This window comes from Pholis gunnellus (genome assembly GCF_910591455.1).
Source record: "Pholis gunnellus genome assembly, chromosome: 18".
NCBI lineage: Eukaryota > Metazoa > Chordata > Actinopteri > Perciformes > Pholidae > Pholis > Pholis gunnellus.
In genome coordinates, this window is record NC_136545.1 from 19800584 (window position 1) to 19826767 (window position 26184).

General features: G+C 40.7%; 2 protein-coding genes across 7 annotated transcripts; one reads left to right on the forward strand and one right to left on the reverse strand.

The window, feature by feature from the left end:
* Nucleotides 1-842: 842 nt before the first annotated feature.
* sbno1 (strawberry notch homolog 1) lies at nucleotides 843-20813 on the reverse strand. 6 transcript variants are annotated; one of them, XM_079179349.1, is made up of 35 exons: nucleotides 20478-20813; nucleotides 17856-17975; nucleotides 17675-17767; nucleotides 17320-17547; nucleotides 17109-17241; nucleotides 16624-16718; nucleotides 16428-16524; nucleotides 16030-16190; nucleotides 15509-15642; nucleotides 15332-15422; nucleotides 15085-15246; nucleotides 14801-14936; nucleotides 14584-14689; nucleotides 14319-14472; nucleotides 14032-14214; nucleotides 13702-13799; nucleotides 13470-13621; nucleotides 13154-13354; nucleotides 12890-13057; nucleotides 12624-12793; nucleotides 12399-12530; nucleotides 11405-11540; nucleotides 11185-11297; nucleotides 11022-11093; nucleotides 10838-10937; nucleotides 10603-10677; nucleotides 10329-10475; nucleotides 10035-10129; nucleotides 9843-9929; nucleotides 9281-9418; nucleotides 9119-9195; nucleotides 8374-8567; nucleotides 2425-2525; nucleotides 1865-1991; nucleotides 843-1478 (listed from the first exon to the last, which is right to left on the reverse strand). In XM_079179349.1, the coding sequence occupies exons 2-35, from the start codon at nucleotides 17973-17975 to the stop codon at nucleotides 1411-1413; spliced, it is 4344 nt and encodes a 1447-aa protein (XP_079035475.1). In that variant the 5' UTR covers nucleotides 20478-20813; the 3' UTR covers nucleotides 843-1410. The 6 variants fall into 6 exon arrangements, with proteins under 6 accessions (XP_079035475.1, XP_079035474.1, XP_079035473.1 ...); XM_079179346.1 differs by lacking the exons at nucleotides 843-1478; nucleotides 1865-1991; nucleotides 2425-2525 and adding an exon at nucleotides 5798-7739; XM_079179344.1 differs by lacking the exons at nucleotides 843-1478; nucleotides 1865-1991; nucleotides 2425-2525 and adding an exon at nucleotides 5798-7739 and having other exon boundaries at nucleotides 17109-17244.
* A 975-nt stretch (nucleotides 20814-21788) lies between these two features.
* On the forward strand, nucleotides 21789-25996 carry kmt5aa (lysine methyltransferase 5Aa). The gene is made up of 7 exons (XM_079178526.1): nucleotides 21789-22014; nucleotides 23071-23200; nucleotides 23325-23634; nucleotides 23756-23843; nucleotides 24466-24525; nucleotides 24915-25105; nucleotides 25662-25996. The coding sequence occupies exons 1-7, from the start codon at nucleotides 22006-22008 to the stop codon at nucleotides 25870-25872; spliced, it is 999 nt and encodes a 332-aa protein (XP_079034652.1). The 5' UTR covers nucleotides 21789-22005; the 3' UTR covers nucleotides 25873-25996.
* The last annotated feature ends 188 nt before the right edge of the window (nucleotides 25997-26184 follow it).

Here is a 26184-nt window from a genome sequence, read left to right on the forward strand (position 1 = left end):
ATTAATTTTTATATCTTTTTAAAGTCTATTTAAGTTATTCATATAATCTGGCCTTTTATTTGTACCTTTTAGTCACCTTCCTCAATAGTTTTTGTGATTTAAAGACTTTTATGTCCGCCATTTGATTACAATTCTCCTCTTTTTGTTAACTTAATTATGTAAAGCACCTTTAGTTGCCTGTGTATGAAATGTGTTTTATAAATAAACCTGCTTTGCAACACTGCAATTTATTTGTAACCATAAAGTACGATGCACACAGCAAACTAGAGCTGAAATGTCTGAAATGGTCTCACCTTTGACGGTTATAATATGTTTACGGTTCACAGCTTTCTTTTCTTCACACATACAGTATTTTAACTTCTGTTTCATGATGTAAAGATCATAATTCTTAAATGAGATTTTTGATGTTTTGCGTCACCACTGACCGTTTCTTTTCACTAGATAGTTTTACCATTAAATCAAATTCACATTTTATTCAAAAGGCTTTACGAAACCCATTTACACACACACACACACACACACACACACACACACACACACACACACACACACACACACACACACACACACACACACACACACACACACACACACACACACACACACACACACACAACCATGCAAGGTGCTGAACATCTGGAGCAGTCTGGAGTTCAGTATTTGTCTCAAAGAGCAGATCACATGAACCACGTCTGCAGAGAGAAGAGAACAATCCCTGCAGCATTCTTACTTCTTATTTTCACTTACAAGCAGAGTTATTCTAACACTTTGGATAAACTTATCCAAACTGGATGACGAATGTCTACAATGCACTGAACCAAACGATGACAACTGTATTGAAAATACAATTTATTACACGGAGTAATAAATACATACAAAGATGCAAGTAACAGCATTTTCCTTTTTTCTTATACCAAAACCACCCCGAACACGAATGAACCGATGCATTTGGCACATCTCTGCCCTCCCTCACTCAGCCACGTGTGTTATAAGGGTCCGAAAAACAGACCGACGTACTATCAAAAACAAGTCGTTTCCATCTACCCCTGTACAAGCCATGCACTGTCTACAATTTAACCCCCGGGCCCGTTCGCATGCATAAACCAAATGTTTTAAATATGAAGTCAAAACTAAGATCCCAAAAGTGGGGCATAAAAACACATGATACCTTTTCAGATGAACTCCAGGAACCCAAAACATGATTTAAATGAATCCTGCAGAAACCTCAGGACTCATGAATTGTGTTATCGTTTCTTTTTTTCTCTCTCTCTCTAGGAGCTTGCTTTTTCCATCCTTTGTTCTTTTACTTCCTCTTCTCAAAGGAACTGCCATGCAAGTTTTTTTTTTTTTTTTTTCATGAGACGCACACTGTTAGTTTTTTCTTGCAGGGAGGAATGTTGGTGTTCGTAGCTAAGACCTCGCGTTTCTCTCCGTCTCAGCCAAGCATTCACGCACCAACCCTCTGGCATGGATTATTCCTGTGAAGAGACACAAATACAGTTTAGAGTAACACACTTTACACAAATTCATCTGTAAATGCAGTGTGTGTTCAGATCGTTTACTTCAGTAAAAACTAAAGCCGTCAGACAAATGTAGTGTAGACAAGTGTAGTAAAAAGTACAATATGTACCTCTGAGATGTAGTACAGTAAAAAGTACAATATGTACCTCTGAGATGTAGTACAGTAAAAAGTACAATATGTACCTCTGAGATGTAGTACAGTAAAAAGTACAATATGTACCTCTGAGATGTAGTGGAGTAGAGGTATAAAGTTGAATAAAATGGAAATACTTAAGTACAAACGTGATGTACTTGTGCTTAACTTAAGTACAGTACTTGCGTAAATGTACTCAGTTGTATTTACCTCTTTTCAGTCTCTCCATTGCACTCTTACTTCCAGCATACGTGGGCCTGATCTCCTTCCCCAGCTCTTCGATGATGGCCAGCAGCTCTGCATATTTGTTCTGAGGCACTTGGCTGCCACTGGAGCCCTGATGGTACACACACAGAACACCATCAGAAGATTATACATTCTGTATATTGTTGTTTCAATGCTTATTTCCATGGATATAAATTAACTATAAAAGTATTTTGTGTACATTTACAGGTACAAAGTTCAGTAAATATCCTTACAATAAACCAGTGAGTATCCTTATAATAAACCAGTGAGTATCCTTATAATAAACCAGTGAGTATCCTTATAATAAACCAGTGAGTATCCTTATAATGAACCAGTGAATATCCTTACAATAAACCAGTGAATATCCTTATAATAAACCAGTGAATATCTTTATAATAAACCAGTGAATAACCTTATAATAAACCAGTGAATATCCTTATAATAAACCAGTGAATATCCTTATAATAAACCAGTGAATATCCTTATACTAATACAACTAATTATATCAGTGTGATGTCAGTTACCTGTGAGAATCCCAGAGATGGAGGTCCATAGTCGCTCAGAAGGGGCCTGTAGGACTGCAACGTGGCCAGGTTAGCTGCTGAGGGAGACTGGAGGCTTCCAACTGTTCACAAAATACAAGATGACACCAGTGAAGACTTACAGCACAGACACCTGCAGGATGTCGGTGCAGAAACTCGGAAAATACATGAAAAAAAACGTACAAAAGCCAAAGATTTAGCATTTTGCTGAATCAACGACCAGTCGATTAATTGTTGCAGCTATCATTTATCTATTTACTTTGTTGGCCTAAACATATTGAAAACATCCAAAAGAAAACTTTTAACTGTAGATGAAACAAATTGAATTCATTAAAAATACTGTTTTTCGAGGCAGTGGTGGAAAGTAACTAAGTACATCTACTCAAGTACTGTACATAAGTACAAGTCTGAGTAACTTCTGTTCTACTTGAGTTTCTTAAATTGTATTCTACTTTCTACTTCTACTCCACTACAAATTACTTTTTACTCTATATTAATGTGTACCTATAGCTACTTTGCAGATGAAGCCTTTAAAAACCGATAATAAAATATTCAGATTGTGAAGTAAAAGTAGCAATACTACATTGTAAAAATACTTTGTTACAAGTAAAAGTCATGGGTTTAAAAATGCAAAAGTATAAGTACAAAATATAAGTACTCACTATGTAGAATGACCCATTTCAGAATAAAATATAATATATTTTTAGATTATAAACTAGTAACGTGTTCATCACTTTAATGTTACAGCTGGTAAAGGTGGAGCTCATGTGTTGAGTAGCTTAATTCATAATAATACATCATAATTTATTTAGTTTTTGGATTATTAATCTGAATCTGTGTAGTAACTGCAGCTGTCAGATAAATGTAGTAGGATAAAAAAGTACAATATTTACCTCCAAAATACACTGAAGTATAAAAGTACCTAAAAATAGAAATACTTGGGTAAAGTACCTATACATTGTACAGTACAGTACTTAGTGAATGTACCCTACTTCCTAACGTTTCTTAAAGTAATATTTAGAAGTAAGAAGTTTTACTCGTAACAGAGTATTTTTTTTAAATAGTGGTACTGTTATTTATACTTTAATGTTTTACTTGTAACAGAGTATTTTTAAAATACTTTTTAAATAGACGTTGATACTTATTTCCACCACTGACTCGAGGCATCTTTTTGTCCTCCACCTCGCCGCTCCCCTGCTGCTTTGTTCGGCTGTAATATTCAACCTCCGACGCGAGATGTCCTCAAAGAGCCATAAAAAAATTCAGAGGCAGATCAATCAGCAGCTCCGACCGAAGGAGCATCATGGAGGAGGAAACGGAACAAGGGCTGGCTCAAGAAGACACAAAGTGATACATTTTTGTCACCGTGTAACGGCGACCGACCGTCGGGACCCGGGACCGCGGACGACCGTTGGTCGCGTGTTAAGAACCAACCGTCGTCCCAACCGTCGTCCTCCGCCGACGGTTACCGCGGACGGCGCTCTTTTCTACATTAGTAATAATGGCGGATATGAATTAGCCTAGCTCCCAGGATCTGACCCTATATATATAACTGGACAAAAAAAAAACTACAGACACGGTCTTTCTCCAGGTATTCTCCGAGACCCCGAATTTAACACTCGATTTAACGGACGGATACTTTGATTTTCCGCCATTTTTTCTCCTTACCCTGGTTCCCAGAAGTTCCCGGAATGTGCTGATGGACATTGGGTTTATAAGACATTCCCAGAGACATTGTAAATTAAAGAAATAAAAATGACCCGAAATTCAGTGAAGCGTCTGTCTCTCACTTTTTGTTTACAACAGCGGCACCGGCAAATATGGCCGTCACTTTATATTGACACCCACTGTGCTTTCTAACACTGCTACTATCCATTGCGGGGCTATCAAGAACACACAAAAAAACGGTTAAAACGTGATTTAGACGGTGAAAAACGAAGGAATTCACACGCGGTTTTCACCCGGTTTAACGCGTTTGACACGTTTTACTCCGCTTTCACCGGGAAGTCTACTTAAAAAAAAAAAAAGTAATTGTTTTAAAAGACGTTAAAAAGTAAACATGTGAAGTGTGTTTAGACTTATTTCTTCACATTTTAAAGTCTTTTACTTTTTTTTTTTTTTTTACACCACAATAACAAAAGTAATGTTTCAGAAAGTCAGATAATGAACTTTGTGTGTGTATATTTAATTTAATATTAAATCAGAATTGGTTTCGTTTTAGTTAAATATGAACGCTTTCGCTCTCGGAAGACAAAATAAGAGCCGGTTTGTAGATACCTGTCTTTGTCTGTGGGGGCGCGTCCATTGTTCCGTCTGTATATATAAATATATATAAAACTGTAGAGGTTTATTAATAACACATTAATAAAGGATCCACTCTTATTTTGGAGGCACGTGGCTGTGTTTCTGCTCTTCTTCCATTCAAATAAGCAGACAGTTAAACCTCCCAGAATGTCCCATCAGGCTCTCTTTGACCACATGGACTTGGTTTGGCCCAATCCTAGCCCGGTGTCATGACCTCTGACCCCCCGTGAGGCGGTGGGATGGCCCCTGATAGTGAGTGGATGTTAATGAGTTAACAGGCTCTGACTTTAGGACGTGTTTGGCGACAATGTGCTGCTTGTTTTCAAAGAATGTTGATGTGAAAATACAAAGTAATTAGATTAATTAAGGTATTGGCAAAACATGTTAGTAGTGGGAGAAGTACTTAGATCATTTACTGAAGTAATAGTATCAATGCAACATACAAACAATACACAGGACTCAGAACCAAGATGTACATAAAGGGATATATTAGTATATTACATATATGTATTGTAAGATTTTACTTTAAAAACATAAAATAGCATATAGTTGTTTCTTTCTATACGTTGTAGTTTTTAAATGCTTTTATTCTGAAGCATCATTTCAAAGTTAAAACTCTTTCATATAAACAAATGTGTCAAAAGAGATTAGAGAAAACACTTAAAAAAATATGTAGATTATATAAATATAACAATTTTACAATGTAGAACTTTTACTTGTAATTGAGTATTTGTGTTTTTTGCTACTTTTTCTAACAAAAGATGTGAATGTTGCTGAAGAACACTAAATTAAAAATGTTAGATGTCAAAGCGACTTGTATTTCCTAAACCTTTGGTTTTGTAAATATAGTGACTAAAGAGTTTGGTAATCTTTGGCAATAAATCAGAAGTGTTGATTTAAGAGGAATAAACCCAAATTAAAAAGACCTAATTGATGCAAGTGAGTGTTATTATTAAACATTGTCATAATTAAAATGATGCTAAGCTTCGTTATCAGCCAGTGGGACCACGTGTCTCTGTAGTACAATTAAGAGTACTACGAGGTAGAAGTATACCAAGCTTTATTGAGCATCACACTCATTCATGTACAGGTGAATATTTGTACAACTCGGTCAGTAGTGCAACTCGTGCAAAGATGGAAGAAAAAAAAAAAAAAAAAAGTCCTTCAAGTGTTTCAGCTTCAGGAGGAGCCGACGACGTGTTCGACATCTCAAAAAGACAAAATAAAGAGTTTCTATACGGCGGACATTCAAGTTAAGAGTCGATCAGGGAAAGTCTGTCACACAGCACGTTTGTTTTCATGTTTACAAAGTGTACAAAATGCACATCGGTATGATACAAAGACGTCTTCCTGTCTCACTTGTGTGAATGAATCGATGAAGAACAGAAGAGAGAACGTTATGAACATGAACTAATGCACAGGTTAACGACGACGCGTCCCATCTTTAAAGAACTAAGCAGCTATCAGGACACCCAGACTTTGGTCCGTCCCTCCCTGTGCACATCTAACGTAACGCAATACAGGACCGAGGAGGCAGCGGAGGCGGTAAACTACTGGACAGAAGCAGGCGTCCATGTTTGTTTCAATCACAACTGGGTTGAAGACATCAAAGAGACGATGTTACTGTGAAGAAAGGCGCCGTAAACAGCAGCTAACCTCAAGTTACTGAGCAGGTGGAGCTCCGTTCATGCGTTTTCAGATACTTTGTGAAACATTCTTTGTTTAGTTTTATTATTTCAAAGAGGGTCTTTGTACGAGTTTAAACCCCTGAGCAGAAGTACATTTAACAAACAGGTTTCAAAATAAAAGATTTCTCATGATTCCTTGGCTGCTGTATATCACACGTTCACTGTTTAATCAGACCAAAGGTGGTTTCCACCTGCAACACAAACCACTGAAGTAGTGTTTTAATAAAGTGGGGATGAAGGGAGCAGCACATGTTTAATGGCGCTTTAAGCACAAAGAGTCCCATCAGAGATAAAAGACACCCGAACAATCTAGATCGATAAATAAAACTACAGGTAAGAGGACAAATATGTACTTATATTTTGGGCTGAACTGTTCCTTTAATGTCCGGTATAAAGAGCAAAGACTACATAAAGAAAAGCGTTTTAAATGTTGTTTCGGGACCCTGACTGCTGATTGAAGACTGACGTTAATGTTACGATACAGACAGAGGAACAAACTGATGAAGTGTGAAATAAAAACAAACCAATCGATCAATTTGAGACTTATGATGCAAGAGGACTCTGACAATAATGATGTTTTGGATACTGATAACCAGAAAGCTCTTTGCATTAAGTTTCTACTTCAAACTAATTCTCTCTGCATCACGTCTGAGCCGATACATATATATTAATATGGGTTTGTAGTTTAGCATCAATATTTTGGAATCGGACTTTAAAAAGACTGCGTGGTCTTCGTCTCATCCACCTTTGGTCTGAACCAGGAAAAAGTCTTTGCCTCATACCAGGTGGTCCGGGACTGAAGAGCTTAAAGCACGGGACACCTCGACACGCCCTCGAGGTCTCTACTGGGTCTCCATCAAGAGGTCACAAATCGTTTCACTCTGAATGTCAGAGGACAAAACATCACCCGTCAAAATCTGTCCAGGTGAAAACAAGAGTCTCTGGAGATTTATAAAGAAAAAGAACAAACGAAAGAAGAAAAACCCTGAAATCTTTTCTCTCTGTACAAGCTTCACGTCTGAGAATCGGCTCACAGCTCGGTGCGACACCTCGGACCCTCACAGACAATGGAGAAGGGGGGGGGGTTCAGAGACTCATGAGTCCAGGTCCCTTTAGACCGGGACGTGAACTCGAGACGGGCTTTCACGCGGTCCACCCCGGGCTATGTGTTGGGTGCATGACAGAGACTTTGGGGGTGGAGCTGCTGCTGCTTCTGAAGCTCCTGCACGGCGAGCTGCTGGCTCTGGTCCGACGTCGACAGCTTGTTACTTAACGGAGACACGCAGTTCGCTGGAATGATCAGTCCTGAAAAAAAACAAAAAGGACGGGTTAAACAAACAGGAATGGGTCGGGTATTTTGGGATATTCTCTCGAGAGTTAAGAGGATCGACATCACTCTGAAGTCTGTACGTAAAGCTGGAAACATCACGGCGACGGGAGACAAGTCAAAGAATAGTCCGGCACATAAACTCATTTCTTCACTTTGGGTTTTTAACAAATTAAAACATCAAGATGCGTTTATGTTTTGTGTTGTAATGACTTATGGTGTCTGTTGCTCTTCTTTCTTTGCTCTGGAACCAAAACAAATACAAACTATCGTATCGTCCATCTCTTGTAAAATAAAGCAGATATCTGAAAGTACAAACTAAACTAAGGAATCTCATCTTCATCTATTACAGGATGCAGTTTCCTTAACTCCAACACATCTGTAAGTTTAGATCTGATGCAGCTGACTGTACATATAATCTCATAACAAAGTCACTTCTACTTTAAAGGTGAATGTCACCTGAGAGCCAGAATCTGAACCAAAAAAATACTCCCGGTGTATAAAACATAAGATTTTTGTAAATTAAAGATGATGATTGAGGTCGATCTTCTCATCCAGCGCTCTGCAACATAACAAGTGTCCCAGAATGTCAGAGCTATTCCTTCAACTCACCAACTATCCTCTGTCCATCCTCTGTTCTGAGTCGGACTATCTGCACCTTCACATTGGTTCCGCTGACCGGAGTGAGAACTTCCTCCAGCTCGTTCCACACGCTGAGCACCGAGCCGCACAGAACGTAGTACGTCCGACAGCGCAGACCCACTTCACACTGCAGACCCACCGACGCCTTCTTACAGTTCCCTCGCCTTCAAGAAACACACGGAGACGTTAACGGTGAAGCAGACGGTTATTCTATAAATGTCTCTTGAATCACTTCTTAAAACTCATTTTTTCAGTCTGGCTTTTACGTGATGTCGTCTTTTTACTGCTTTATTTCAGTATTATCTGTCCGTCAAAGCACTTTGTAAACCCTGAATTTAAATGTGCTCTATTAATAAAGTTATTATTATCATCGTCAACATATCCCACGAAAAATACCAAAACAAAGGAAAGTCTTTAGTACTTTTACTTCCCAACCCTGTTTGTGACTTTCAATCTATTTCTACAAGGGAAGTAAATCTATAATAGTAATAAAAAACGGGTCACAAATATATCATTTTAGTTGTAAAAAGGATAAAAGTATTTTCTCAAACAGCTGGCCACTGTAGTTCTTAATCAAACAGGAGAAAATAGAGCATTTGTCTGAGACTATTTTGAGCAGGATGTGTACGTGGGGTTGAGTCAACATAAACTGTGTGTGTGTGTGTGTGTGTGTGTGTGTGTGTGTCCATGATTCAGAGATCTGAAGTGCACGTACCAATAAGCATGAGAGCAGATCTTTGCTGACGACGTGTACTGATCAATCCAGTGCTGCTTGGCGTCATCTGACAAAACCTGAAAGCAAAAATAAAATGTTTCAGCACGAAAAGCATGAAGAGTTCTTCTCAAAGTAAGAAAAATAAAAAGACTGTTTTGTGACCTTTTTGAACTTCTTCTTGATGTCCGTGTACATCTCCAGTTTGACCTGTCTGCCGGTGTTCGGCCTGTAAACCAGGAACAGCCTCTTCTTAGTGTTCACCTCTTTGACCAGTATGGCCGTTTTCTTGTTGTTCCTCATCTGAAAACAAAGTACACGTCGCGCTTTATCACATGTCGCAATGCGGATCTGTTGACTCGTGACTAATCGGGCTTTGAAAACAGTTGAATCACATCTTCTGTGGCTCTGGAGGAGCTTCGTCAAGTCTGAGAAATATTCAGTTAAGGGTCTCATGACAGAAACCATCAGAGTTGCATTATGGGAAACGAAGGATCCAGCATTTTTGGACTAAAAGTCATGAAATCTCTGCTGCGCCACGTTTTACAAATCTGTCTTTTGCAAATTCCCCCAAACTTTATAGAAGTGCAAAACTACATTTCCTATGACATGGATCATATGTTATATATGTCGTGAAACCGCAAGATTTTTGGTCACTAACTAAAAGGTGGAACTGTTGCAGATCTAATTTGTAAGAGAGAGAGAGACACCATGAACCCTCTCATACCTGAACATAGAAACCATCATCTGCTCCGCTCTGATCGGCCCAAGCGTGCGTGGCTTCCTCCCACGACATCCCCCTCTCCACGCTCACCTGTGAGGAGAGACAAAGTCAGATGACGTTACTGGGATCTCACCTCATCCTCCAGAGGGGAGGGAGCTCAAAACGCCATATATATACAAATATATATGAACTTACGGTGTGGAGTTCCACGTGTCCTGATGTGGTGTAGCCCGGCGTTAGGAATTTCCTGCAGTCTACCTTCTTCACCTTCTCGTCACCGGAGCCCAGATCTAAAGAGGACAGGAGGAGATTTTAGTGCGTTTCAGATCCAACGAGGCGCTGAAACCCAACCTTCAGGGCAGACGGATGATTACGCCTCCACTCATTCTCTCAAAGCGGAAAGCACTTTGAATAATTAAACATAGTAAAATGCCTTCTGCCCCAGTTCTGCATCTGTGCGATGGAAGTGAAGGAGGACGACGGTCTTACCCAGAATGCCCATGTCATATCTGCCGCTCTTCTTGGCTTCCTGGATGACGGCTGCCAACGTGTCGGAGAAGTACTGGAACAAGGCGTTCTGCTGCTGCACCTCCATGCCCAAAATACGGTTCAGGAACTTCCCCATGTTGTTGTAGTCTGCAGCAGTGAACAGAGTATGTGGATTACGTTCACGTGGAAACTCACACTGAAGTGTACGCAACGCAGGACACGTTTAACAGTGAGAACCGCTGCCATTAGGGCGAAAACAATATTTAATAATCACCTTTGTCCAGTAACAGTGTGCCCGATCTGTCCTCCACGTTTACCAGGCCAACACCTATTAACCCACTTTGAATTTCTACAGAAGGAGAAAGTCACAGATGAGAACCATCGAATAAAGGTATTAAGGTAATAAAGGCCGTGTTGACACAGAGGTCTGCAGGGAGAACAAGTTGTACAACAAACACTAGATTGTTGGAATATTCAGTGAAAGGTAAACAACGTATAAGTCAAAGCACCTTTGAAGAAGTCTCCTTTAAAGTTAACGGGAGGCGACACCAGCGGACAGTCCAGCTTCACGATCGACTTCATCACAATTTCCAGAGCGTTCCTGCCGTACTGCAGCAGAGACAAACAGAGTGAGACACCGAACAGAGAAAGACTGACGAGAACGTCACGGAGACAAACGCTCGATGCGCTTACTTTGTTGTCAAAATTAAACCTGCTGAGGTCTCGAGTCTCTGTTGCTCTTCTGTCTCCGTGTGTGAGCGCTCCCTGTGAAGAGAAACAGATTAAAGAAATAAAGTTGATGTTTAACGTCCTTTAAGTATCTATGTTCCTGATCATACATTCGATTAAGACTCACCAGGCTTTCTAGTCTTTTGGCAACGATGGAGGCAAACCTCTGCTCTCCTGCGAGCTCCGATATGAGGAAGACGTATTCAGGAGCTGTGACCTGGTTCGACCTGTGAGTTCTCCCTGAGAACAAACAAACACAGCACAACGTTTGAACCACATGTGTTATTTAGTTATTTATTAAGTGAAAGACTTTGAGGCCTTTTCGTCTGGTGAATCTCTCTGCTGACCGAACTGCTGTATCGCTCTGTCGGCGCTCCACGGGAGCTCCAGCGTCATGTGGACTCTCCGCCGCTGGTTCTTCACCCGACGATCGGCCTGCAGGGAAATACCGGAGCTGGCAGCTTCAGAGATGATCGCTATGTTCTGGTCCAGAAGAAAATAAAGACAGTTATTGTTTATTTTCACATACAAATGTGGAATTACCAGCCGTGATTAAATATTTAATTAAGTCTGTCAGTCCAAAGTTGTAGATGAACCACAGGCAGTTATTCACTCGTTTGGCTGGTCCCAAATATTAAACTAACTCTGGTGTGTTCAGTTGGCCTCATCTGGGCGGGTGTGAAAGCTGTCAATCAAACTCTGGGGTGGACTAAACAACCGGACTGAGAAGTCCTGAAGAGCTGCTGCCAAAACAAACTGTCTGGAGTTATTCGTTTGTTGTGTGAAAGTCAAAGGATTGTTCTTTAACGGTAGAAGTCAGAGTTACACTAAACATTGTTTTGCTGCTTGATGCAAAACACAGTTTTTCATTTTCTACGTATATTCTTTAAGAGAAGACGAAGCTTGTGTCCAACTTTAATGTGTCATTTCAACATTAAAACTTTAGCTGAGTTGGAGCGCTGCTACCTTTGATTCATGTCTGCACGTTTTAGTCTCATCTTAGTCAAAGAAAACATTTGCGTTCAGTTTGAGCCGATGAAAACTCTCGTTTGTGTCGCTGTCTTAGTTTTACTCAGAGTCCTCCTGACTGTGCTCATTGTGTGCTGGAGCCGATATGTCTCGTCTTAGTCAAGTTAGTTGAAGAACATATTTAGTCGTATTTTCATTCAGAAAGTGAACCCTCGGGAACGTAAAATGGGTCAAAACTAACAAGGGATGTTATCTTTTTCTTGTTCCAGATCAAATGACCTGAACTACAGGTGTAAAAGCACCTTAAGTCCTGATCAAGTTATAAGAGAGATTAACCTCTAATAACTTCTCAGTTACAGGTTTCTCCTTTACCTTCTCTCCATCCATGAACCTCTGCTTCTCTGTGAGGTTGAGGATTTCCACCGGGACGTCCAGCTCGGAGCGAGACTCGTACGTGATGCTGCCGTCGTCGTTGCTGACCACACGACCTTTACGACCGGTCATCTGAAGCGCAGTCGAAGACACGGCGAAGGCAGTTCATTTACAGAACAAACACTGATCCAGCATTTAAAATAAATAAACACTTAATGTTTCTACCTCAGCTACGTTTTCGGGTCCTCCCAGCTCGTCGATCAGCTCGTCCAGAGTGTTGGGAGGTAGATCACCGGCTAGATCCTCGAGCTTTTCCAGCAGATCTTTCTTCATCTTCTGGGCATTTTCCACTGCGTCCTGACTCGTGAGGCAGCCATCCTGACTCTCTGCCTTGACTTATGAACAAGTAAAGACAAGGCGTTCGTTATCCCTCAAAAGGCTGAATCAGAGAGCTGTAAACTTGTATCGCTGTGTGGGGTTTTGTTGCTTACCTATAGCGGGGGTGCTGGGGGGGATAACAGTGGCAGTGAAAGCAGGCCTGGTGGAGCCCAGCCCGGAGGCTAACAAGGCACTTTGAATGGAGTCTGGATCAATACTCCTCCTCTTTTTCTTCTTCTTCTCTTTCCCTTTCTTTGGTTCCTTTCTAAAGAGCCATGGATCTAAAAACACGAGGAAGGCACAAAGGGGTTCGCCGTGAGCAGGACAAACACAAATGTTTTAATTCAACTTCCTCGACCTCCCTGTAGAAGTCTCACCGTCTTCCTCGTCGTCGTCAGACTCGTCTCTGAACGGGTTGAAGTCGTCGTCTTCGTCCCCCGAGCTGACAGACTTGAAGCTGTCGTCGCTGTCTTTGCCGGACTCTCGGTCCGAGTCCTCTGACTGGCTCTCCTCCGAGCTGGTACCCGACAGGCCGCCGTGCTTGCGATGCTTCTTCTTCTGCTTTTTTAACTCTGAACCTGAAAATAAATAAACCAACAATCAACATTTGTGAACAGCTCATAAACTTGTTGACGAGAGTGGAGACAGATGTTATTTTTAAGACAGAGCCACAGGTTATAGAATCGTCATTACCTTTCCTTTTCTTGCCCTTCTGTTCCGGCTGTGCTGCTGTTTCGGTGGGAGACGGGGTCTTCTTAGCCGAGAGGTCGATGCCGAGCAGGCTGTAAAGCTTCTGTCTGTCAGGAGCTGGAAAGTGCTTCTCAATCAGGGACTGCAGCACACCTCTACAACAACAACAAAAGCATTATAGCGACGTACATATGTGCATTATACGGTTTAAAAATCAGCTTTAGTCAGTCCGTACTTTGCAGTTGACACAAAGTCGTTGAGCTCTCCTCCTCCTTCCTCCAAGGCCTCCAGCGTTCTTGCTTCTCCAGTGGACTGAAGACCGATGACCACACACTGCAGAGGTAGTGTGGAGAACGTCAGAGAAACATGTTTCAGGAAAACATTGAGTAGCTTCTGTCTGGCAAAGCATCAACATCTAGTTTTGCAGTGCACTCCAGCAGGCTGTGCCAAAGGAAACCAATGTTCTTGCCTCGGTGTGATCAGCCTCTAATGCAGCAGCCTTTTTAACCAGTTAAAAACTAAAATCTTAACCCTACATACGGTCATATTTCACAAGTCCTCTCACCTTTCCATTTTGGACCTCCTCTCTGGCCAGCTGCACCACTCTGCGGACTTTGGAGGCGATGCAGAGGTACTTGAAGAACCGCTGGTGAGCGGACCAGAACTGGCCCCACATGGACTTCTTCATGCGCTGCTCTGCGTCCATCAGGTTCGCCGCCTGCTGGAACTTCTCACGTGCACTCACCCACTGGTGGAAGCATAAAGACATCGACTTAATGACCGAAAGAACAAATAAAAAGGAATCGCAGAAATGTGCTTGAAATGCAATTCTTTACACGTTTATGTGCTTACCAGCCTCACAGATTTGTTGTACATTTTGATGTATTGCGGAGTCAGGGGAACCTCCTCAATCTTAAAAGTCACACCTGTAAAACTCAACTGCCGGGCAATGTACATCCCTCTCAGTTTCATGTCCATGGCTACTATCTCCATGGCACCAACACCTCTGAAAATGATGGGGGGGGGGTGTACAAAGCACACGTTAGGACATTTTCCTCATAATCACCGGTCGGGCATTAAGACTTTTGTTTTGTCTCCTGCAGAAAGAGAAACGTACCTGCGCTCAACAGCTTGGATAAAGTTGCCAAATTCTCTGAAGGGGGTTTTATGGCCCCAGATGCCCAGACGATTCATGTAGGCCATATTTCGGGGTTCAGAGGCACCTTGATAGAAAAAGTACATTTTTCAGAATTTACAGCGTTTCCACAGATTCACCAGATCCAACCGAGTTTACACATCAACGAGCTAATTTCATTTTTATTGCGTCTACTAACCTGTAGCACTTGCATACACAACCCGAGCCTTGGGGAGCTTGTTCTGCAGTTCCAACACAGCCAGTCCAGTTTTTGTAGGTTTGGACGATCCGATTGGACACACGTTTTTGGCTTTGTGACACTCGTCATACACGATCTAAAAGACGTTGTGTTAAGGGAAGGATGGTCTACAAGGATCATGTTTACATCGCTTTGATGCAGGCAACACCACATGAAAACAACAACAGCAGAGTAATCACTATGTCCTGACTTCTATTCTACTAACTGATGGCTTGAAAGGATACAACTCCGTCAAAGTCCTCCCCACACCAGTGGAGAAGCTGCTGGAATCGGGTCTTGTACTTCCCTCCTGATTGGCTCTCTCCTATCAACGAAGAGTAGGTGGCGAATATCACACCTTTCTTCACACTCCCATTGTGTTTTGAGGAGATCTTCCCATATTTGAACTGAAAACATAAAACGTGTAATTGAGTCACACGTTGACATTATGAAGGCAGCGTTTTTTCATCCGTGTATCTTAACGTCTCTGACCTTGTTCAGCGAGTGAACGGAGATGTTTTTGGCCGTGATGTCCCTTAAATCCCTTTCAGCGTCGTACTTCAAGTCGTTTGAGACACTAAACCTGAACACAAGAGAACAACATTTATTTAAAGGCCACACTTTGTAATCCCCATGTTAAATGTGATGTAGAGGATTTGGGGTATTTACCAGAGAGATCTCTTCCTGCCTAAAAGGTAATTCTCGTAGATGATCCCTGCAATGGTCCGGCCTTTCCCCACACCAGCGCCGTCTCCGATTAAATAAGCAGCTCGATCACCGCTGGGGAGGAATGTCTCATGTTGCTGTGGTGCAAAAAGAAAACAAACCAACGATCAAAACGGCACCATTTTCCTTTTAAAACAAGTTGAGTCACAAAAAACAGGTTTTAAAAAGAGACACGTCAAGTATTTACCTGCAGTTTTGGCACCTGATTTTGATTTAGTCTCTTTAAAATACAAATTTAAATACATATTTATAGTCATTTGATTGATACTAGTGATAGTAGGAGTCTTGTTTTGGACATTTTATACAATATTTTGTTCGACATTTTAGTCATAGAGCACGTTTTTAAGAAACTCGGCCGCTTTACGTGACAAATTAAAATCAGTAAAAAAAGATCCTCCTTCCCTTTCATTGTGAAAACAAGTTGTCAACGGATATCTATCTTTCATAAAATCCACTCTGCTTACCTGAGCCGCATACGTTATGGCCTCCAGCTGCAGAGCCGACAGGCAGCCCCGGTCAATGACTTCCTCTGAGATGGACAGTCTGTACCACACCTCTGGAGGGTTGACACTGGACAGGGAGCTGGTCTCCACCACGGGGTCGGGATGCCGCAGGCCGATCTTCACTGCATTGGCAAACGGACTCGTCAGTGGATCGGGAGATTAACAACAGCAGGACGGATTCTGTTTGATTTGACTGAGAGCCGTTGAAGGCGATACAGTGCACTCTTGTTACAGTCGCTCAATCAGAATCATGACGAGACGTCTTACAGACCGTGGTTGTTGCCAAATAGAGAAGTGGCTTTATGAGATGAAGGAAATATAACACCGACATTGCAAACACACACAACAGTCGTACTTACATTTCATTGGCATGTACTCTGCATAAGTCTCTGCATGGCCCAGTTCGTCTTCCTCCTCCTCCTCGGGCTCATCCTCCTCTTTCATCCCGGGGATTTTCTGTCATCACAGATCGACGTAACCGTTCATACCAAACTTGCCAAAAGAGACTTTTAACGTGCCAACACACTCTGCAGCAATCAATATTATAGAACCTACCAGAGAATGCGGGAAGGTTTGCATTTTGATGTCGTCATTAATCCAGATCCTGGAATCTTTAAACACTTCCTTCTTGATCCCATTGTTCATTTCACCTGAAACGCCAACAGACACACGTTTTAATTTCAACGTATTACAATATGGCTCGACAGAAAAGTAGTCGGCTGCTGGTGATGTTGAGAACTATTATTCTCAAGCAAAAATGCCAAACGTTAACTTGATCATGCATGTTATTTATGAGGATTTGCTGCTTTTCTTTGTCTAATGCGATAGCAAGTATCAAGACTAGTGCATTTCTGAAAAATAAAGTCCCTAATTAATGTGGATGGGAGAGGATCTACAGACCTCATATGAACTTGTTCTTATTCCTCTTTTAATACCTTATAAACTGATTGAAAACCATACATCAAGAGCTTTTGGTAATCGTTAATTAAAATGTAAAAAAAAAACTGATCTAGTTGCATATTCCAATAACAATGAATGACCTGTAGCTGTTGCCGTTGCTACTGGTGGAGCAATGTTGGGTGGAGGCTTCAGCCTCATGAGCTCCATCAGGCTGTTGCCCTTTAGACCGGTGCTCTTCACATTGCCGGACCGAAGGAGGTCTTTCAGCTGAATCTGCTAAAAGAAAATATACGATCAGCAAAACAGAAAGAGATGCTTCTCTCTGTGCGGTTTACGTCCTGACCAACATACCTGATCTCTGTTAGAAGGCACTACTGTGGACGCTGACGGAGGAATAGTTGTGGTGGAGGGGCTCGAACATCCTCGCAAAGCTGAATTAGCAACATGGACCACTTTGGTGACGGTTATGGTGTGTTTGATAGGGTTTGCAACTGATTGTTTAGTCACATTAGCTCCGAGTGACGGCAACTGATTCAGCTGATTTAAGACAAACGTGGTGGTTGATGGCTGAGGTTTGTGCTGTTGGAGACATTGAGCAGAGAGTATAATTAACTTCATTACGTACCACAAAACAAAAACATCAGCTGCAACATAGCATTAAGTGTTCAATAATGAATTAAGGGAAGCCAGTGCTCTGTAATCTCACCCTGATAGTAACTATAGGGACTGGAGGATCAGTTCGAACAACTTCCACCGACTCGGTCCCAGCGCCAACATCCAGGGCACTGATGGAGATAGACTGGAAGAGGACCAACATCACAACATTAACACTAAGTTATGAGCACATGAATAAATCACGTCTCCATAAAGAACAAAGACCCTCTTACTTGCTGGGTTGTAGAGGGCTGAGCAGCATCCTGAGAATCTACATCAAACAGGCCAAAATCATTTGGACAAATGCCACTCTCACTCAGGGCAGCGAGAAGTAAATCCTGCCCAGGATCCATCTGCAGGACAAATGTAGATATACATTAATACAAAATAATGATAACACTATAACAAAAATGTTCATGGATTAATTGACGGCACAAAATACGTTGGCATATTCAAATGTATACATTGTGATAAAGAGGCTTGCAGCCTCTGAAGTGTGAAGATTTACAGCTTTAGTTCAATAACTGCGACAGTAAAGTAAAGAGAAATGTCTGGCTTCAATAGTATGTAAGCTAGAAGAAGGTTTGACTCTAAAAGCATGTTCACAAACTCATGCTATTTTAACTCTAAACTTTCCACAACATAATGTAACACTTGGTAGTTCAACATTTAACACTGAGATTACGATGCTTACTTTCCCCACATATAGTTACTTTATATCCACAATGTGCCTTTGAACAAAGCCAAAAAGACCTTAACCTAATGGGTGAACCAGACGGGACCGGCAACCATGAAGCACATACATATTAACATATTGTATAAACAAAGCCATGAGCTAAAATATGCAACTGTGCATGCTTACAAAAAGAAAACCAAGACAGAAATGTGACCCTAACCCCTTCCAAAAAAATGCATGATTAAAAATTCACAAGAGGAATATTAGGACCCACATGTACAGCGATGCTACAAACCTCAAAGCCTAGCTTCAAAATGAAAAACACACCAGTGATACATTTGTAACAGTCAGTATACAACAAACATATGTTGCTCAACTGTAACAGCTATTTCAAGTCGATGTGAGCAACATATTAAACCCATTTAGAATAGTCACCTCTGCGTGTATGTATCCTCATTCAGCACACGCCGAAGAAAAGCCAAAAACGAAACGCTAAAACGTAGCAGTGACTCGATATATTTAACATATATATATATTTAATAGTTACATCAACTCTATATCAATAGTAACGGTGGAATAATTAAAGATAGCTAAGTATCACAGCGACGTCTGCACGCCAGGTCACACTTGGTCCAAAGTGACCCAAAACAAGACACGTGTTTGCAATGCGCCGCTGTAGTGCGCACTACTTCCTGGTCCCTCGCGACTCATACAAAGCTAAACTGGCCTGGTTTGAATCAGGGTGACACGGCTTTAACCTGTGCTAACCGAGAGCTAACGTACTGAACTCAAGAAGGCACTAATTTAACGTTGGCTCACACCAAACACCGTACAACTAACTACACATGTAAATGAAGACATCGCACAACCGTTAAGCGTAATTAACGGCCATCAAAGGAAACGTGCTCACATGGTCACACGTTAGCTTTTAACGTTAAATCCGCTGCGGTCACACACGAAGATCAAGCATTTCTTACCTGATATTTTACTATTTTTAAAGTTCCTGTTTAATTTAGCTATACTTTATACATTTGCAAACAATTAAAATGGTCCGTAAAGTGCCCAAAAACAAATGTAACACAATGTCAGCAGGTTATTGACAAGTGTCTTAAATACAACTGGTTAGTTACCAGAAAGGTGCAATCTTAAATAAATCTTTATGAGTTTCATGGTAGTGTGAGTCTTTAATATTAATAAAGAATCTGTAGTCTACTACGTTAAAATAAGACAAAACACTGAGGTATGAATGTTACTTAGAATGAAACGTTTAGTCTAAAGTTAAACCTAATTTAAGTGTTGCTTATTAAACTATGTAAAAAACTATTGGTGTAATAATCTTAAACCTATATGTTTTAAATTTTCTCTGTAATTTAATTTTCATTATTATTTATTAATATTAGGTGTGTTCTTTTTTGGAGAATTAAGAAATAACTAGCTACTTATAATACTTGTGTGTGCCCATTATAATCAATATTAAGTGTATATATTTTTTAATTTTATATGTCATGTGGTCCACATGACATAAAACAATAAATAAAACAATAAAACAATAAATATATATAATAAATAAAATAATATTATTTTATTTATTAGAAATAAATAAAGTATATTATTTTATTTATTTCTAGTTTATTGTTATCGTATCAACTGTCTCACTGAGCTTTCTGTTATTATTGCCTTGCTTTTGTCTGTCAAAGCACTTTATAAACTCTGTTTTAAAGGTGCTGTATAATAAAGTTATTATTATATAGAAAATAAAACAGGTTGATCATAAGGTGCAATCCACAGCTAGCTTGTTTAGCTAGCGTGTAATGTTGCTAATAAAACGCCGTTTAACAGCACTAACATTAAGTTTACATAAGAGTACCTTTAATAACCTTAAGTCCAGCATGTCGGGTTTAGCTAACATTACGTTTACATAACACCACCTTTAATAACCTTAAGTCCAGCGTGTTTAGCTAACAATGTTGTGATGTTGTTGACGGCGCTCTGTGTCATTGCCGTTGCTAAGCTAACATTAGCATTGAGGAGTAAACGTAGTTAGCTACCACTGACACAGCCTTCAAACGACATATAATACTTACTTTAAGTATCACTGCGCAGAGACAAGTTAGTGTTTCTAATAACTGTGACGTCAGTGTTGAATAAAACGGATCCCCACGCGCTGTAATCAACTTACTTGACAGTTTCAAACGGCCACTCTCGCCGCTCTGGTTCCGTTCAGTTTGTTGTCCTCTTCGCTCCGCTGAGCTCACGCCGCCATCTTTTTTTATCAAACGCTCAAAGCCGCGTGCCGGTCACGTGACGCGTACAGGCCCCGTTTTTTTTTCGCAGTCAAACTTCTCGCCCGGTCGTCGGTGAAAAAAAAAACGGTTGGTCTCTGAGCGGCCGCGCGATGTCCCTCCGACACGATGAACCGATAAAACCGAGAAAGTTAGCATTTCTTAACACGTTTGGCGACAAACGGTAAAAACATAAGCAAGAGTCACAGCGAGCTAATACGACGTCACGTGACCCCGCGAGATCTTGATAGGAAGTGACGATGGGAAGTGTTTCTTCTTCGTGGTTCTCTTCCCTTTCCCCCCCCTTCTGCTGGAGGAAGTATTCAGATAATTTATCCCAGAGAAGTAAATACCCCCCGAAATCATATTTATAAACTCTTCCTATATTTATCTTAATCTGAAATAAAACTGACAGATACATGTAGTGGAGTAAAAAGTACAATATTCCCCTCTAAGATGTGTTAGTATAAAGTAGAATTATAAAGTAGTATAAACTAGAAATACTCAGAGAAGTACCTTGAATTTGTACTCAAGTCCTTGAGTAAATACTAAAAGAACAAGGTAATCAGTGTGCAGAATGGCCCATTGTGGGCTTTATACCTCAAATATGGTACTTTTTTACTTTTTTATTTATTTGACAGCTGACACAACAGTTACTTTGCAGATTCAGATTATTAATCCACAATATAATCAACAATAATGATGTCTAATAGTGTATTGTAATACTTCACTGTTTTTCTTTTTTTTTTTTAAATGACAGAGATTATGAATTAATGAAGTACAAGCATAACCAAACATATACACAAAAGTCACTTTTTAATACATTAAAAGTCATGATATAGAGAGACAGTACAGCTACAATACTTGGACCAACCACACACATAACTGAGGTACACTGTAATAGGCAAATAGAACCGGTACTACTACTAATAATAAGGTACATTTGTTAAGCTTATTTATGATTATGGGATGTCCCCCCCCCCCCCCCCCCCCCATATATGTGTTCATCACTTTAATGTTAAAGCTGGTACACATGTAGCCTTTATTATTTTTGATGCCTTTATTTGTAATCATAAATCACAATATATTTTTCAATAATATTTTGTATTATTAATCGTTACAAACACACTACCGCTGCCGGCCTGCAGGGGGCGACATTGCCGCGTCTCCGCCTCCTTCATTTACATGGAGAAAAAGATGGCGGAGAGGAGCTGTGGAGGGCTGCATCGGTTGAGCTGCTGGCAGTGAAACAACAACAACAACAAAAAGGGCACACATTTCACCCTAGTAGGGGGGGCCGGAGAGTAGGGAGGACACTGCCAAGATTTTAATCTCTCAACTGACAAATTCATTTCATTTTTGATCCTCGAAAACGAGAGAGAGAGAGACGGAAGCCGAGCGGGGAGCAACGAAAACAAGTCGGACATGAGCAGGGTAAGTTACAGTAGCTACATTGTTGCTAACATTAGCTTCACGTTACATGTGCCTGCTAGCTGAGGACATTAACAGTATTTATGATATCAGATTACACCGAAGACACACATTAAAGTTGTCTCTCTTTTGTTTTTTTAAGCGGTTTTAAAAGTGTAACATTTGAAGTGATTTTTTATTTGAGTGGGTTTGACCAGCAGATAATGAGCCAAGAGGCCTGTGGATTTAAAGGGACTGATGGGAGAGTTGATGTGGGTGTGTGGAGCCAGCATGGTAATCCAGTAATGGACAGTACACTTACTCAAGTACTGCACTGTTGTAATGTACCTGTACTTTACTTGAGTATATTGGTTTTATGTTACTTTTTATTTAACTTTACTATATTTGACTGAAAGCTTTAGTTACTTCAGATGACAGTTTTCCTGTCCAATAAAAAAGCACCTAGCTCCAGATGTGTTGGTGTTGAATGTTTGTGATAAACTGAAGGATGAAGTGTTCCTTTATATGTTGATGTTGAACGTTAGTGATAAACTGAAGGATGAAGTGTTCCTTTATGTGTTGATGTTGAACGTTAGTGATAAACTGAAGGATGAAGTGTTCCTTTATATGTTGAAAAAATCCTCCTAGTTTTTTTGTTTGTATGTGTGATTAAGAGCTGATTCAACTGATAAATAGGTCGACAAACATTTTGATGAATAGTTTCGGTCATATTTCAAGCAGTACATGCCAAGAATTCTCAGTTTTAAGCTTCTAAAATGTGAGGAGTTGCTGCTTTTATTACATGATAGTAAAGTGAATATCTATAGTTTGTTTGATTTGTTTGTAGTAGCTTCTGGGTCGGGCTGTATTTTCTTTATTTGCATTATTTTTCTTGATCATTTTTGATTTTATGTCTATTTCGGCAGCTCTTCACTGTTAATTATTTGTTCGATTGTTGTATTTGATTTATTTCATGGAAAATCAAAGCAAACAGCTGCACCAATTTTGGACGGAGTGTCAATAAAACCACTCTTGGCAGGAAGTGTGGACTTAATACATCTTCTTTCTCTGCATTCACAGCCAATCGGATACAACAGCCACCCAGTCATTGTCTACAGGTCACCGGTTCATAATGAAATCAAGCTGACACAGGAGGGGAGGGGCTCTCCAGGCTGCTTCCAGCAAAATGACGCCCAGAGGCAGGCAGAGTGTAAGTCAGCTCCATTGGGAGAGCAAGCGGACATCTATTTATTTCAGTATTTTGGGAGGTTATGTAACAGTGAGCAGCGAGCTTTCACTGAACCGCCAGGAATAAAATACCTTTTTCATTCCAGGCAGGAGAACAAACGGCATCAGCTCGACACCAAAAGACTCTGAAACGGATTTCCCCGAGATGGAGAGCAGCTCCAGCCAGTGTTCACCCTGCTGGTCGCCTCCGCAGCTCCACTGCGCTCAGACCTGCCTTCGTTCCCCCGCCGAACTCCCCCTGCCTCTGGGTAACAGCTTAGCTCACGCTACCCTCCACGTTGCCAACAACAACAACAACAAAAACAACAAAAACAGCAGCAGCATCGTCTCTCTCCACGGCCTCCAGCGCAGAGGCATCCGCCATAAAGTCAAAGGAAAGAAGTCCACGCTAAGAATGTAAGCACGTCCTGAATATTGATGCGTTTTTAAAGGAGGAAATCCTATCAAAGGACACGATCTGGGTCATATTTATTCATATAGTTGTAAGAATGTGTTGCACTCTGTTTTTCCACTTCAGTGCAGGCGGGAAAAACTCCCAAAACCGAAAAGTTACCGACTACTATCCAATAAGACGAAGCTCAAGAAAGAGTAAAACAGAACTTAAGGTGAGTTGATTTTCTATATATTTGTTGGGATGGTTATTAAAAGTATGATATATATTTAACAACAGCAGATGTTGTGAATGAAGCTCCTTTAACTATCCTGTTACACGAGTACAACAAGGGTTGTTTGTAGCATTAATGTTGCTACGCTAGTCTGTTTATAGTCTTTTAGAGTCACTTTATTTTAAATTTAGCTGACTTTATGACAGATTGCACATTTTGCTTCCACTAAAGTAATCAATAAAGCAACACACAAGCTTTATGATTACAACTAAATCAGGAAGGTAATCTCCCTCCATCAATATCAATATCACGTCTTTATCAGTGAAACCATTACTACGACATTTTATCTGTAAACATCTTATTAAAGCGCATTTTACGACTTTTTCACAGGACAAGAAGCTTGATAACGATTTCACCATTGCTCAATACTTTACTGTTCTGCTTTATAAAGTATTATAGTTTAATTTCCCTCTGTTTTTCATTCATTAAGGAAGCAGTAGTAAGTACTATGCAGCAGTAAATGTCGTTCCAGTGCGCTGGATTTGGTGTAAATGTGAGTGAGTGAGATCCAATCTTCTCTCTGTCAGTATCGTCGTCTCATGTTTCTTTTTCTTGTTCCCAGTGTGAAGAAAAGAAGCTCACCGATGAACTCATCACAAAGGGAATAGAAGAAGGAATGGAGGTACAAATGGTTGTTCTTTGAACGCTTGAATTAAAACAAAGATGATGAATCAGATTCACACATGGCTCCGCCCTCGTCGTGTTCACACGGTGCTTTCACTTTCATTGTGCTGCAAATTCAATCAGAGAAATGAAACTCACTCCGACTTACAGCCAAGAGTCAGAGGAATGTTTGAGTGATCACATGATTAATCACATTGATCATCAGGGCAGGAATAGATGTACTTCCTGTAGTAGGGCTTAATTAAGAGGATTAGATAACAGGAAGGCTTTGTTCTTATTGTTTTCACCGCTGATTAATGTGAAAAAGATCATCATCAAATGTGTAAAATAAACAGCTTTAGCGAACCTAAAACCTCTCACACTGTTTTATTATTCTTGTATTTATAGGTGCAGCATATAGAAGGAAAGGGGAGAGCGGTGTTTGCCACGCGGTGTTTCCAGAAGGGCGAGTACGTGGTGGAGTACCACGGAGACCTGCTGCAGATAACCGACGCCAAGACGAGGGAGGCCGAATACGCTCTGAACCCTGCCACGGGCTGCTACATGTACTACTTCCAGTACCTCAGCAAAACATACTGGTACGACTAGAATCAACGCTTCTGCAACATCTAAACATTTCGTGCTTTGTGGTTTTCTCTCAGATGCTGTCGTAAATTTAACTTTCATCCAGTTTTATTTTCTATTCTAGTAGTTTTTACGAGGAATAAGCTAAGCTAACGTTAGCATCAGCTCGTCTCTCAGGACGTCCCGCGTCCCCCGAACGTCATCAGAGAAACACAGATTTTTAATGTGAAGCTGCTTTTATTGAGTGTTTTAATCAGCTGGTCTGTGTGTTTTGGAGAGGAGGAGACCTCTGTGATTTAAAAACCTCCTGAACTACAAACACTGAAGGAATCCTAAAGACTACAATAAAGACAACAACTCCCATGATCCCACGCTGCTTCACAACATCACCAAACTGTCTTATATTGCGGCAGAAAACTTATTTTTTAAGTTTCAGCTCATGTAGAGGAGATCATTTGATGTTCTTTGAATTAAATCAATGAATAGAACTTTGAATTTAAAATCTCTGGTGTGGGATAAATAATGTTCTTATCTGAAGATACCGATTGTGTTTGTGTTTGTTTTCGACAGCGTGGACGCCACGGGAGAGACCGATCGGATGGGCCGGCTGATAAATCACAGTAAAACCGGAAACTGCCAAACCAAACTCCACGACATCGGCGGGGTGCCTCACCTCATCCTCGTGGCCTCTCGCGACATCGACGACGGCGAGGAGCTGCTCTACGACTACGGAGACCGCAGTAAGGCCTCCATCGCAGCTCACCCGTGGCTCAAACACTGATCCTCGACAAACAAGAAAACATAAAAAAAAAGAAAAAGGGAAACTCACAGCAACACTTGTGTTTCTCGTTAGCTAGTGTACAAAATGCCTTAGAAACAGAATGTGGACCCTTTTTGTTCCAATATTGAGGTGGGATGGGGGGGGGGGGGTTACGTGTTGACGGGGTACGTATCACATTTCGATTAATGTTCGTCTGCTTTGTCAGATGACATCTGTACTTTTTATTTGTGTATATGAAACATTCTGGTTGTTTTGCAGCACATTTCTTTTGTACATTTTGTATTACCTATAGACCAGTGCTTCTACAGCATG

Bases quoted from the DNA above. Each gene is read 5' to 3' on its own strand.
- kmt5aa (XM_079178526.1), top strand. The intron at 23,201-23,324 runs GTAAGTCAGCTC...TTTTCATTCCAG, and splicing joins CGCCCAGAGGCAGGCAGAGT to GCAGGAGAACAAACGGCATC. The intron at 23,635-23,755 runs GTAAGCACGTCC...TTTCCACTTCAG, and splicing joins AAGAAGTCCACGCTAAGAAT to TGCAGGCGGGAAAAACTCCC.
- sbno1 (XM_079179349.1), bottom strand. From the start codon at position 17,975: ATGGATCCTGGGCAGGATTTACTTCTCGCTGCCCTGAGTGAGAGTGGC. The intron at 16,719-17,108 runs GTCATTCATTGT...TTGGCGTTTCAG, and splicing joins AGCAACGGCAACAGCTACAG to GTGAAATGAACAATGGGATC. The intron at 12,531-12,623 runs GTAGAAACATTA...ACTGCGCTTCAG, and splicing joins GACCCGAAAACGTAGCTGAG to ATGACCGGTCGTAAAGGTCG.